A 15,662-nucleotide genomic window follows, 5' to 3' on the forward strand; every position below is an offset into this window, starting at 1 on the left:
GACCCAAATCCACAAAATCATGAATGAAAGAGGAGAGATCACAACCAACACCAAAGAAATACAAACGATTATAAGAACATATTATGAGCAACTCTATGCCAGCAAATTAGATAATCTGGAAGAAATGGATGCATTCCTAGAGATGTATCAACTACCAAACTGAACCAGGAATAAACAGAAAACCTGAACAGACCTATAACCACTAAGGAAATTGAAGTACCAATCAAATATCTCCCAATAAACAAAAGCCCAGGGCCAGATGGCTTCCCAGGGGAATTCTACCAAACATTTAAAGAAGAATTCATACCTATTCTTCTGAAACTGTTCCAAAAAATAGAAATGGAAGGAAAAATTCCAAACTCGTTTTATGAGGCCACCATTACCTTGAGCCCTAAACCAGACAAAGACCCAATGAGAAAGGTGAATTATAGACCAATATCCCTGATGAACATGGATGCAAAAATGCTCACCAAAATACTAGCCAACAGGATCCAACAGTACATTAAAAGGATTATTCACCACAACCAAGTGGGATTTATCCCTGGGTTGCAAGGTTGGTTCAACATCCGCAAATCAATCAATGTGATACAATACATTAACAAAAGAAAGAACAAGAACCATACAATCCTCTCCATAGATGCAGAAAAAGCATTTGACAAAGCACAGCTTCCTTTCCTGATCAAAACTCTTCAGAGTATAGGGATAGAGGGTACATACCTCAATATCATAAAAGCCATCTATGAAAAACCCACAGGGAATATCACTCTCAGTGGGGAAAAACTGAGAGCTTCCCCCCTAAGGTCAGGAACGCGGCAGGGATGTCCACTATCACCACTGCTATTCAACATAGTATTAGAAGTCCTAGCCACAGCAATCGACAACAAAAAGAAAGAAAGGGCATCGAAATCGCCAAAGAAGAAGTCAAACTCTCACTCTTTGAAGATATGATACTTTATGTGGGAAACCCAAAAGACTCCACCCCAAAACTGCTAGACTCATACAGGAATTCAGTAAAGTGGCAGGATAGAAAACCAATGCACAGAAATCAGTGGCATTCCTATACACCAACAAGACAGAAGAAAGAGAAATTAAGGAGTCAATACCATTTACACTTGCACCCAATACCGTAAGATACCTAGGAATGAATCTAACCAAAGATGGAACTGGAGGGTGTTATGCTGAGCGAAGTAAGTCAATCAGAGAAAGACATGTATTATATGACCTCACGGATATGAGGGATTCTTAATCTCAGGAAACAAACTGAGGGTTGCTGGGGTAGTGGGGGGTGGGATGGATGGGGCAGCTGGGTGATAGACATTGGGGAGGGTATGTGCTATGGTGAGCACTGTGAATTGTGTAAGACTGTTGAATCACAGACTTGTAATTCTGAAACAAATAATACATTATATGTTAAAAAAAAAAAAAAAGAAGGAGAAGATAGCAGTAAGGGAAGAATGAAGAGGGGGAAATCGGAGGGGGAGACGAACCATGAGAGACAATGGACTCTGAGAAACAAACTGAGGGTTCTCTAGGGGAGGGCCATGGGGGGATGGGTTAGCCCCATGGGGGGTTTACCCCTGGGATGGGTATTAAAGAGGGCACGTACTGCATGGAAGCACTGGGTGTTATATGCAAACAATGAATCATGGAACACTACCTCAAAAACTAATGATGTAATGTATGGTGATTAATATAACAATTAAAAAAAATTCTTAAAAAATAAAAAAAGAAAAGGTTTAAAATATGATTTTGTGTTCAATATTTGTGTTTGTTTTCATTAGTCTCTAACTTATATTCATTTATTCAACAAAATATCAGCTAATTAATTAATTAAATGGTGCCTGTTTTCTATGCAGAGTGGAAGCCTTAGTCCATCTAGTTTGTCTTTAATTTACCAAGACTTCAGGAAAAGCTAATAATGAGGGAAACGAGGCAATAAATGGATCCTTAAATATATCTCCTATGAATTCACTCTATTGTATTAGGAAAACATTTATTCAATGTAAAAGAGATTTTAAAACTCTGTAAAATATAGAACTTAAATCTTACCTGAATATCTGAAGGATGAGAATTCACAGATCCTTGATTATACAAATAAACCATAAAATTATGTGCTAAAAAAAAACTGAATATAGAAAATGAGAGAATATTAAAAGTTATTCTTTTTGAAATATATAAAGCACTGCTCAGCAAACTAACACCCTCAGGCCAAATCTGACCTACTCTGTCTTTGTAAATAAAGCTTTATTGGAACACAGCCACACCCATTAATTTATGTATGGTCCATGGCTGTTTTCAAGCTACAACAGCAGAGTTGAGTCATTTTACCAGAGATATTATGGCCCTCAAAGCCTGAAATATTTTCACTCTGGGCCTGGGCCTTCATAGTAAGTCTGCAAACCCAACAAAGGTAGTATTTTCTTTTGACATATACATAATTTATATTCAAAGAAATACACACTCAAAATAATTTTCCTATTTTAATGAACTCCTTTATTTTTTTCATGAACTCCTTTGAAATAAGAAGGGACTACAAGATGAGAAAAAAAGACATTTTAAAATTTACAAATATATGAACTAGATGTAGGATTATGAGAGTTTTCCATTCTTTCATTCTTTCTAAATTTCACTACCATACATATATATCACCTTTATAATGAAGTAGAAGAGTACTGTGTAAAAGTTGTATTAATCTGAATGTAGATACTGAACCTACAGATCTAAGTTCAACCTTCTCTGGTATCACTGCCTGTACTTACTATCCTATTTCCTCACCTCATAGTCACTCCTCAATCCAATGTAACATAACTAGATCACCCAGACTAGCTAGTTAGGAATCCTCCACTAAAAGTGATCTCATATGGGTTACTAATGACCCCCTAGTTGTCAAATCCAAAACGCAGTTTGAAGTCAAGTAAGACTACTCTGACACACATGTACTGTTGACCACACTTCTCTTTTTTAAGCCATCTACTCTTCAACTTCAATCATACCATTTCCACCTGGCTTCCCTAATATCTTTCTGTATACTTTAAGAGTCCCTTCGTCTGGGTCCTTGCTTCTTCCCTTAAATGTTTCCATGGCATTCAATTCTGGGTTGTTTTTCCTTCTCACCTTTGATATTCACTCCTACCTCTACAGATTTATCTTGTTCATTTCTGGTGCTTCATTTATACCTACATAAATAGATGGCTTTGAAATCCACACTCACATTCTAAGCCAACTGGACATTTCTCTTGGGATATCCTACAAGCACTTCATATCTAACTTTTTCAAAACTGAGCCCATAATTCCCCCGACTCAGATCTGTTCCCCTTCTCCTTCACTGCCACACCAAATCTCTGCTACCACTATATCCAATGTTAGCTAATCTTTTTCCTGCCACCTCAGTATATATCTAAAAAAAAAAAAATCCCTACCTCTACAGTCATAGTTCTGTTTTTCATTATTTCTCATATAAGTTATTTGCAATAACTTCCTAATTGTCACTATGCCATCATAATCATTATGCAAGTAATTTCCCAAAACAGTACACACACGCTTTACCCATCTCCTAAACTCTAGTCCCTATAATTCTTACCACTGTTTATACTCCTGATAAGATGTTCAAATGCACTGTGAGTTCTCTTCACTTTCCCTCTTATATACTTGAAAAGATCTTTGAGTTGTCATTTACCATATTCTTCTTCCCTTCTGTCTGAAGGAGTAGGTTAACTCTTCTTTTACTCAGTGCTATTCTTTGGCATTTTATACAATGAACTGCTTGTTTATACAGCTCTAAGAAACTTCCCTTCAACCAAAAAACTTTGTTTCTTCCTTCTTAAAAAGCATTTATCTGCACCTGTTTCTTCTTTTTCTGCCAAATATTTTTGAAAAAGTTATTTACAAATTACTACCTTAAGTTTCTCACAACCCACCTCTCCCTAATACCATGTAGTCTAGTTCTATAACCAAAATTTAACTGAAATTATCTTATTGAAAGTCACAAAATAATTCTAAGCCAGCTTTTCTCCTCATGAGAGAAATTTCCATGGTTTCCTGGTTTCCATGAGAGAATTAAACCCTACAGAAAGTTATTTCAATTACTTTCTCAATTCCCTGAAGGAAGTACACAGCTAGTACTATTTTCCATAAACTCTCACAAGTGTATAGTCTCATTCCATATTAAATTCCTTATTCCAGGCCTGTCTCTCTGATCAAACCCTGATACACTTACAGACTTACTTCTTATTACAACATTCTGCCCTGATTATATAGGTCCTTCTGGTTCTGTCAACAACATAAGATCATATAGATTAATCTTCAGGAGGGGGGCCCTTATTTTTTTCCTGTTCCCCCCTATTCACAAAAGACTACTTGAGACATTAGGACCAAAAATTTAATTAATTCACAGGAAAGCATCTGTTCATCTGAGACAACTCAAATGTTTAATAACAACTACATTAATTATTTTAACACTCCATTTTTATTATAAGTAAACAAATTCATATCAATAAAATGAAATACAACACTAAATGAAAAAAAAATTACCTTTGCTTAAGGTGTACAGTGTATGGCTTCTCATCTATTACAATAGTATAGGATATCTGTTCCTAGAGAATCCAGAACAACGGAGATGAAGAGCCATGTAACAGCAGCAAAACAATAATTTTACATCAGTCAATCCCTCCAAACAATCCCTAAAATATCTTGATTAAAATGTCTCAGACTATACATGATTTAAAATTTGCAACAATATATCAAAATTGTAACATGTTTCTTATATAATCCAGTCTTACTATTTCTATAAAAATAAACCTAACCTAAGGATTTATATGGGATTAGAAATCTATATATAACTATATATAACTGAATTTTAAGCTCTTCTGAAATCAGAGACCATATGCTATACTATAATGTCTATGTAGGTGGCATCATTGGGATAATAAGGTATCCTATATCAGCGAAGCTTATTCTATCAGGCACAAAAGATATTATAACTGTTTTCTTAAAATGTATTGCCTGGGGGCGCCTGGGTGGTTCATTCGTTAAGCGTCTGCCTTCAGCTCAGGTCCTGATCCCAGGGTCCTGGGATTGAGCTCTGCATTGGGCTCCCTGCTCTGCGGGAAGCCTGCTTCTCCCTCTCCCACACCCCTTGCTTGTGTTCCCTCTCTCGCTGTGTCTCTCTCTGTCAAATAAATAAATAAAATCTTTAAAAAAAAATGTATTGCCTGATTCCTGTATTTTTGAACAAAATTTGGTATTGTTTTTTACTCTATCACTACTATTCTCAAGTTAAAACATGGATAACAATAAGTTGCAATATCACTAAGTTGCTGAACCTGAGTGATGAGATTTTATCCAGCCAAAGAGAATATGTAAAAAGCAAGAGTTAGAGCATCACTGGAAGGAAAACTTAAGCATATAAAAACCAAAAAGACACAAATACCAGAACTAAGAAAAAGATAAGCCTTCTAGGATCTGTGACTCTCAGCCCTGCCCACCCACAAAAACCCCACAAGGGGCAGCACAGAGAGAGCCTGGTAGTTTGGGGTCCCTGCAACCCCAACAAACAGACTGGGAGTAGATATCTGGTCTGACTACAGGCCCTGCCCACCAATGAAAATTTCTCAGGGGACAACACAGGGAGAGCACCCTGCAGTGGGCTAAGACTGCAGTTCTGGCAAACATCTGGTCTGACTCAATTCAAGACCAAGATGGCCCCAGACTAGCCCCTTAACAACACAGGGACCAAATATTGTCCACAAAAGGCAAAGAGAACCACTGCAGACAATTGGACCTAAGGCAAACACCTCTCAATCACAACATTAGGATACATACAACACACATAAGTGACACCCCTGAAGCACCAGGTTCCGGTAAACAGGGGACATTGCACTTCAGGGCACTACAGCACCTCTTCTTCATAAAGCCACTACTTTCAAGAGCAGAAGTAGCTGACTTTCCTAACACATAGAAACAGACACAAAAAGTTAGACAAAATGAGAAGACAGAAGAATATGTCCCAAATGAAAACAAATAAGCAAATTCACAGCAAAAGAGCTAAATGAAATGAAGATAAGCAATATGCCTGAAAGAGAATTCAAAGTAATGCTCATAAAGATACTCACTGACTTAAGAAGATCCCCATTAGACCCTAAACAAAGAAATAGAAAATATAAAAAGAACCAATCTGGGATGAAGAACTCAATTATAGAAATTAAAAATACAGTAGAGGGAATAAATAGACTAGAGGAAGGAGAAGAATAAACCAGTGAGCTACAAGACAGAGTAATGGAAAGCAACTAAGCTTAACAGCAAAAAGTAAAAGAACGATAAAAAATGAGAATAGGTTAAGAATCTCAGCAACAACATCAAGTATAATAGCATAAGCATTACTGGAATCCCAGGAGAAGAGAGAGAGAAAAGAGGACAGAAAACGTATTCAAAGAAATAACAAATGAAAAGTCACTAATCTGGGAAGGAAACAGAAATCCAGATCCAGGAAGCACAGAGAGCCCCCAACAAAATCAACCCAAAGGGGTCTACACCAAGACATATAATAATTAAAATGGTACAAAGAAGTGATGAAGAGAGAATTTTAAAATCACTAAGAGAAAAGAAAACAGTTATATACAAGGGAAATTTATCAGCAGAAACTTTGTAGGCCAAAAGGGACTGGCATGATGTATTCAAAGTACTAAAAGGAAAAAAAAGTCTGCAGCCAAGAATACCCTATCCAGCAAGGATATCATTCAGAATAGAAGGAGAGATAAAGAGTTTCCCAGGGGTGCCTGGGTGGCTCAGTGGTCAAGCGTCTCCCTTCAGCTCAGGCCCTGATCCCAGGCTCCTGGGATCGAGCCCCACATCGAGCTCCCTGCTCAGCGGGAAGCCTGCTTCTCCCTCTCCCACTCCCCCTGCTTATGTTCCCTCTCTCGCTGTCTCTCTTTCTCTGTCAAATAAATAAATAAATAAAATCTTTAAAAAAATAATAATTTAAAAAAAAGCGTTTCCCAGATGAACAAATGTTAAGGAATTCATCACCACTAAATCAGCCATACAAGAAATGATAAAGGAAATACTTTGCCTGGAAAGGAAAGACCATAAGCAAGAGTAGGAAAAGTAGGAAAGGAAAAAATTTCACAGGTACATATAAACATAATAAAAGTAGTAGATTGATCACTTATAAAACCAATAGAAAGGTTAAAGCACAAAAGCAGTAAAATCAGTCAGAAGATTCACAAAATTTTAAAAAAAGATTCACAAAATAAAAGGATGTAAAGTATGACATCATATACCTAAAATATGGGGGGAGGAAGTAAAAAATCAGTGCTTTCATGTGTTCAAACTTAAGCGACCATCAATTGAATGCCGAACTGCTATAAACATAGGATGTTATATATGAACCTAACGGTAACAACACGTCAAAAACTTATAATAGATATGCAAAAAATAAAGAGAAAGAAACCCAAGCATTTCACTAAAGACAGCCATCCAACATGAGAAGAGAGCAAGAGAAGAAGAGAACAGAGAACTACAAAAAAAAAAAAAAAACCTGTAAAATAAGTAACAAATGGCATTAAGTACATAACTATAAAAATTACTTTGAATGTAAATTAACTACAATCAAAAGACACAGGGTAACAGAATGGATAAAAAGGCAAGATCCATTTATATACTGCCTACAAGACACTCATTTCCCATGAAAAGACACATGCAGATTCAAAGTGAAGGGATGGAAAAACATTTATCATGCAAATGGAAGTGAAAAGAAAGCTAGGATAGCAATACTTATACGAAACAAAATAGATGTTAAAACAAAGACTGTAACAAGAGACAAAGGACACTACATAATAATAAAGTGAACAGTCCAACAAGAAGATGTGACAATTGTAAATATTTATGTACCAAACATGGGAGCACCCAAATACATAAAGCAACTATTAACAGAAAGAAAGAAATCAATAATAATACAGTAGTAGGGGACTTTAAAACTTGCATCAATTGAGAGATCATCCAAACACAAAATCAACAAGGAAACAGTGGCTTTGAATGATACATAGGACCAGATGGAACTAACAGATATATTCAGACTATTCAATCCAAAAAAGAGAAGAATACACAATCTTTTCAAGTGCAACTGAAACATTATCCAGAATAGATCATGTTAGGCCACAAAATAGGTCTCAACAAATTCAAAAAGACTGGTATCATATCATGCATCATTTCTCACCACAATGTTATGGAACTAGAAATCAACCACAAGAAAAAATCTGGAAAGAACACAAATACATGGAGGTTAAATAACATACTACTAAGCAATGAATGGATCAACCAAGAAATCAAAGGGGAAATCGAAACTATATGAAGACAAATGAAAATGAAAACACAGTAGTCCAAAATCTTTGGGATGCAGCAAAAACTGTTCAGAGGGAAGATTATAGCAATACAGGCCTACCTCAAGAAGCAAGAAAAATCTCCAATAACAACCTCACCTTACACCTAAAGGAGCTAGAAAAAGAACAGTAAAAGAAGCCCCAAACCAATTGAAAGACAAATAATAAAGATTAGAGCAGAAATAAATGAAATAGAAATTAAAAAAACAATAGAACAGATCAATGATACCAGGAGCTGGTTCCCTAAAAACATAAACAAAATTGATAAAACCTTAGCCAGAATCATCCAAAAAAAAGAGAAGACTCAAACAAAATCAGAATTGAAAGAGAAGAAATAACAACCAACACCAAAGAAATACAGAAAAATATTATAAAAATTATATGCCAACAAATTGGACAACCTAAAAGAAATGGATAAATTTCTAAAAACAATCAAATAAGTAATCCAAAAACTCCCAACAGACAAAAGTCCAGGACCAGATGGCTTCACAGGTGAATTCTACCAAAAACTTAAAGAAGAGTTAATACCTATTCTTCTCAAACAACTCCAAAAAGTAAAGAGGAAGGAAATGTTCCAAATTCATTCTGAAGCCAGCATTACCTGAATAACAAAACCAGATAAAGACACTGCAAAAGAAGAAAACTACAAGCCAATATCTCTGATGAGCGTACATGTAAAAATCCTCAACAAAATATTAGCAAACCAAATCCAACAATACATTAAAAAAATCACTCACTACAATCAAGTGGAATTTATTCCTGGGATGCAAGCGTGGTTCAATATTCCAAATCCATCAACATGATACATCACATTAAAAATAGAAAGGATAAATACTATATTATCATTTAAATCAATGCCCAAAAGGCATTTGACAAAGTACAACATTCATTCATTCAAAGTACAACAAAGTAGGTTTACAGGGAACATGCCTAAACATAATAAAGGACATATATGAAAAATCACAGCTAACACCATACTCAATGGTGAAAAACTGAGAGCCTTTCCCCTAAGGTCAGGAACAAGACCAGGATGTACACTCTTACCCCTTTTATTCAACATAGTACTGGAGGTCCTAGCCACAGCAATCAGACAAGAAAAAGGAATAAAAGACATCAAAATTGGTAAGGAAGAAGTAAAACTTAATTTGCAGATGGCATGATACTATATAGAGAAAACGCTAAAGATTCCACCAAAAAACTACTAGAACAGATAAATGAATTCAGTAGAGTTGCAGAATACAAAATCAATGTACAGAAACCTGTTGCATTTCTATACACTAATAACAAAGTAGTAGAAAGAGCAATTAAGAAAACAATCCCATTTATAATTACACCAAAAATACTAAGATATTTAGGAATAAACTTAACCAAGGAGGTGAAAGACCTGTACTCTCAAAACTATAAAACACTGATGAAAAAAACTGAAGATAACACAGACAAATGGAACAATATTCCATGCACATGGATTGGGAGAATTAATATTGTTAAAATGTCTCTACTATCCAAAGCAATCTACAGATTTAATGCAATACCATCATTTTTCATAGAACTAGAACAAATAATCCTAAAATTTGTATGGAACCACAAAAGACTGAATAATCAAAGCAATCTTGAAAAAGAAAAGTAAAGTTGGAGGCATCACAATCCCAGCTTTCAAACTATACTACAAACCTGTAGTAATCAAAACAGCATGGTACTGGCACAAATATAGACACATAGATCAACAGAACAGAATAGAGAGCCCAGAAATAAACCCACAAGTATAGGGTCAGTTAATCTTTGACAAAGCAGGAAAGAATATGCAATGCAAAAAAGACAGTCTCTTCAATATATGGTGTTGGGAAAACTGGACAGCCACGTGCAAAAGAATGAGACTGGACCACTATGTTACACCATACACAAAAACAGACTCAAAATGGATTAAAGACCTAACTATGAGACCCCTAAACATAAAATTTCAAGAAGAAAACATAGGCGGGGCGCCTGGGTGGCTCAGTTGGTTAAGCGACTGCCTTCGGCTCAGGTCATGATCCTGGAGTCCCGGGATCGAGTCCCGCATCGGGCTCCCTGCTCAGCAGGGAGTCTGCTTCTCCCTCTCCCGCTCCCCCCTCTTGTGCTCTTTCTCTCTCTCAAATAAATAAATAAATAAAATCTTTAAAAAAAAAAAAAGAAGAAGAAAACATAGGCACTAATCTCTTTCACATCAGCTATACAAACATTTTTCTAGATATGTCTCCTCTGGCAAGGGAAACAAAAGCAAAATTAAACTATTGGGACTATAACAAAGTAAAAAGCTTCTGCACAGCAAAGGAAACAACTAACAAAACTAAAAGAGAACCCACCAAATGGAAGGAGATATTTGCAAATGGTATATCTGATAAGGGGTTAATATCCAAAATGTATAAAGAACTTACACAACTTACCACCAAAAAAGCTTGAATAATCCAATTTAAAAACGGGCACTAGACATGAACAGACATTTCTCCAAAGAAGACATACAGATGGACAACAGTTATATGAAAAGATACTCAACATCACTCATCGTCAGGAAAGTGCAAATCAAAGCTATAATGAGATATGACCTCAGACCAGTCAGAATGGCTAAAATAAAAAGCACAAGAAACAATAAGTGTTGGCAAGGAGGTAGAAAAAAGCAACCCTACCCTAGTGCACTGTTGGTAGGAATGCAAACTTGTACAACCACTACGGAAAAGAGTATGGAGGTTCCTCAAAAAAATAAGAAGAGAATGACCATTTGATCCAGTAATTCCACTACTGGGTATTTACCCAAAGAATACAAAACACTAATTTGAAAAGATTTATATACCCCTATGTTTATTGCAGCATTATTTGTAATAGCCAAGATATGGAAGGAACCCAAATGTCCATCGATAGATGAATGGATAAAGATGATGAGGTACATATACACAATAGAACATTACTCAACCATGAAAAAGAATGATATCTTGCCATCTGCAACAACATGAATGGATCTGGAAGGAATAATGCTAAGTGAAATATGTCAGTCAGAGAAAGACAAATACCATATGATTTCACTCATAGTGGAATTAAAGAAACAAAACAAAACAAGAAAGACAAACAAAAAGCAGACCCTTAAATAAAGAGAACAAACCAGTGATTTCCAGAGGGAAGATAGACGGAAGGATAGGTAAAACAAGAAAGGGGATTAAGAGTACACTTACTGTGATGAGCAATGAGAATCTCTATATTATACACTTGAAACTAATATAGCTGGAATTAAATAAATAAATAGAATGAAAACACGAATTCAAAAAGATATATGTACCCTATGTTTACTGCAGCACTATTTACAGTAGTCAGGATATGGAAGCAATCTAAGTGTCCATTGATAAATGAATATGTAAAGAAAATGTGGTACACACACACACACACACACACACACACTGGAATATCACACAACAATAAATAAAGATGAAATCTTGTCATTTGTGATAACATGCATGGACCTTGAGGGCATTATGCTAAGTGAAGTAAGTCCCGACTGAGAAAGACGAAGACCATATGATTTTACTCATATGAGGAATCTAAAAAACAGAACAAGTGAATAAACAAACAAACAAAAAGCAGAACTGGACCTGTAAATACAAAGAACAAACTGATGGTTGCCAGAGGGAAGGGGGTTTAAGGGATAGGCAAACTGCCTGAAAGGGAGTGGAAGATATAGGCTTTCATTTATATGGAATAAGTCATGAAAATAAAAGGTGCAGCAAGGGAATACGGTCAATGATATTATAATAGTGTTGTATGGGGGCAGATGTTGGTTACACTTGTGGTGAGAACAGCATCATGTAGAGAGATGTTGAATCACTATGCTGTACACCTGAAACTAATGGAACATTGTGTGTCAACTATATTTAAAATTTTTAAAAATTTTTAAAGAGATTCTCCTTAACCATTTGGAGAAAATTATTCTCTTCATTGAATCATCTAGATATTCCTCAGATAAGAACCTAATTCTTCTACATCATTTTTTTTTTAAGATTTTATTTATTTACTTAAGAGAGAGAGAGAACACACAGAGGGAGATGGAGAAGCAGACTCCCTGCTGAGCAAGGAGCCCTATGCAGGACTTGATCCCAGGATCCTGGGAATCATGACCTGAACCAAAGGCAGACACTTAACTGATTGATCCACCCAGGTGCCCCTACATCATTTATTTTATTTGAACTTTTAAAATTTTTACCATAAGCAATGACAAATGTTAGGCAAAACACAACATTCTGATCTATATATTTGCTTTTACTATCAAAACCTTAAATTCCATATCAGTAGTAATACTGCATACTTATATTCATTCCATAATGGGGTTGATATATTTGTCATTAATAAAAATTAAAATTTCATATAATATTTACATGAAAAATATCTCTTACATTTTCTGCTTCTGAATTATCACTTGTATTTGCTTGGATTTTCTCTGGAACTACAATTTGTAGAAATGAATTTTGAGAACCTGAAGAAAGGAAAAAGACAGTTAATAATTGTGTCTTATACCTGACTAAGTATTTGTTCAGGTTCTTTTGTAGAATTCACTTGTGCACATATGAGTAATCAATATGTACTCCTACAAAAATCTTGAAAACACTTAATTCAAAAACAGACAAGATAGTTATGAAAGACCAAAAAAAGGACAGAAGGTGGGGACAGGGGCATAGTATTAAACTTACACAAAATTTGTTGCTCCTGAGGAAAACAGAACAAATAGACCAAAAATACTCAAAGATATACTTCAAGAAAATTTTCCTGAAAACAAACTGAGGATTGCTGGAGTGGAGGGGGGTGGGAGGGATGGGGTGGCTGGGTGATGGACACTGGGGAGGGTATGTGCTATGGTGAGTGCTGTGAATTGTGTAAGACTGATGAATCACAGACCTGTACACCTAAAACAAATAATACATTATATGTTAATAAAAAATATAAAAATTAAAATTAAAAAGAAAATTTTCCTGAAATAAAAATAAAAGATTAGAAACCATAGACTGGAAAGTTCACTGAATTCAAGAATAACTGATAATAAAACAGACCTAGTCTACTAAAGTTATTGTGTGTCTAAGGTAAAGAAAGAATCCTATGGGCCTATGAGCAAAAAGAAAGAAAAAGAAAATCATACTGGGGGGGCACCTGGGTGGCTCAGTCATTAAGCGCCTGCCTTCAGCTCAGGTCATGATCCTAGGGTCCTGGGATCAAGCCCCGCATCGGGCTCCCTACTCAGCAGGAAGCCTGCTGCTCCCTCTCCCACTCCCCCTGCTTGTGTTCCCTCTCTCACTGTGTCTCTCTCTATCAAATAAATAAATAAAATATTAAAAAAGAAAAGAAAAGAAAATCATATTGGGCATTAGGGAGAAAAGCAGCCTAGCCTGAGAATTTTTACATTACTCAACATTAAAAAAAATGAAGAACAATGTCTTTATTTTTTTAAGTTTTTATTTAAATTCCAGTTGGTTACCATACATGTTAATATTAGTTTCAGGTGTACAATATAGCAATTCAATACTTCCATACAACACCCAGTGCTCATCACAGCAAGTACACTCCTTAATCCCCATCACCTATTTAACCCATGCCCCCACCCACCTCCCTTCTGGTAACCACCAGTTTGTTCTGCATTGTTAAAGATCCATTTCTTGGTTTGCTGCTCTCCTTTCCGCCCCCCCGCTTTGCTCATTTGTTTCTTAAATGGTATTCATCTTTCTCTGACTTATTTCAGTTAGCATACTACTCTCTAGCTCCATTCATGTCATTGCTAATGGCAAGATTTTGTTCTCTTTTTTTATGGCTGAGTAATATTTCATTGTATACATACCACTTTTTTTTTTTTCTTCTCAGATGCTGGGTTAGGGTTTATGGCCAATTTTAGGTTTAGGGTTAAGGTTAGGGTCAGGGTGAGGGTATGTGCCTGGCACCCTGCTGTTTAGAGAACTCTCCAGAGGGTTCGATTCAGGGTTAGGTTTAGGGGTTAGGGGTTAGGGTTAGGGTGAAGGTTAGGATTAGGGTTAGGGTTTAGGGTTAGGTTTAGGGGTTAGGGGTTGGCAGTTGGGGGTTAAGGGGTTGGGATTAGGGGCTAAAGTTGGGGTTAGGGTTAGTGAGTTTGGGTGTTACTGGATTTATACTAATTAAAGAAGATGTTACTTGAATGATGGTGTATACACAGTGTAGTTTCAGTGAGTGAAGCACAAGGCACTTCCCTTATGTTTCTACACATCCATTTACAAACACATATATATTAATGAAAGAAAATGTTACTTCAACAATGGATTATACACAGTGTGGTTCAATGAGATAAGCACAGGGCTTCTTCCCATATGCTCACATCATATGTTTACAAACACTTTTATCTTAATGAAAGAAAGTGTTATATGAAACACACATTATACTCCATGTAGTTACATTCAGGTAAGAATAGGTCTATTCCCACATTCTTTTACACTTACATTTATAAACACATATATATCAATGAAAAAGATGCTATTTGAGTGATGGTTTATATATAGTGTAGTTCCAATGAGAAGCATATGGCTATTCCCATATGTTTCTATGCATATGCAGAAACTTTAATGAAAGAAGATCATACTTGAAAGACTGATTATACACACTGTGGTTTCAGAGTGTTAAGCATACAGCTATTCCCATATGCTTCCACACATTTGAAGAACAAGGTCTTTTAAAAATCTTCAAGTCAAAAAGTGGGCAGAAGAGATGAACAGACACTTCTCTGAAGAAGACATACAAACGGCTAACAGACACATGAAAAAATGTTCATCATCATTAGCCATCAGGGAAATCCAAATCAAAACCACACTGAGATACCACCTTACACCAGTTAGAATGGCAAAAATGGACAGGGAATGAAACAACAAATGTTGGACAGGTTGTGGAGAAAGGGGAACCCTCTTACACTGTTGGTGGGAATGCAAGTTGGTACAGCCACTTTGGAAAACAGTGTGGAGGTGCCTTAAAAATTTAAAACTAGAGCTACCCTATGACCCAGCAATTGCACTCCTGGGTATTTACCCCAAAGACACAGATGTAGTGAAAAGAAGGGCCACATGCACCCCAATGTTCATAGCAGCAATGTCCGCAATAGCCAAACTGTGGAAAGAGCCGAGATGCCCTTCAACAGATGAATGGATAAAGAAGATGTGGTCCATATATACAATGGAATATTACTCAGCCATCAGAAAAGATGAATACCCAACTTTTACATCAACATGGATGGGACTGGAGGAGATTATGCTAAGTGAAATA

General features: G+C 36.1%; 1 protein-coding gene across 1 annotated transcript in view; it reads right to left on the reverse strand.

The window, feature by feature from the left end:
- Positions 1–1,968: 1,968 nt before the first annotated feature.
- LOC145720266 (disintegrin and metalloproteinase domain-containing protein 32-like) overlaps positions 1,969–15,662 on the reverse strand; it is a 27,135-nt gene continuing 13,441 nt past the window's right edge. The window contains exons 2-4 of the mRNA XM_081812894.1: positions 12,791–12,870; positions 4,531–4,592; positions 1,969–2,125 (exon numbers count right to left, since the gene is read on the reverse strand). Of these exons, the coding sequence (XP_081669020.1) occupies positions 1,969–2,125; positions 4,531–4,592; positions 12,791–12,870 (299 nt within the window). The remainder of the gene's footprint in view (positions 2,126–4,530; positions 4,593–12,790; positions 12,871–15,662) is intronic.

This window comes from Leptonychotes weddellii, chromosome 2, assembly GCF_054177405.1.
Source record: "Leptonychotes weddellii isolate Sample4059 chromosome 2, ASM5417740v2, whole genome shotgun sequence".
Classification (NCBI taxonomy): Eukaryota; Metazoa; Chordata; class Mammalia; order Carnivora; family Phocidae; genus Leptonychotes; species Leptonychotes weddellii.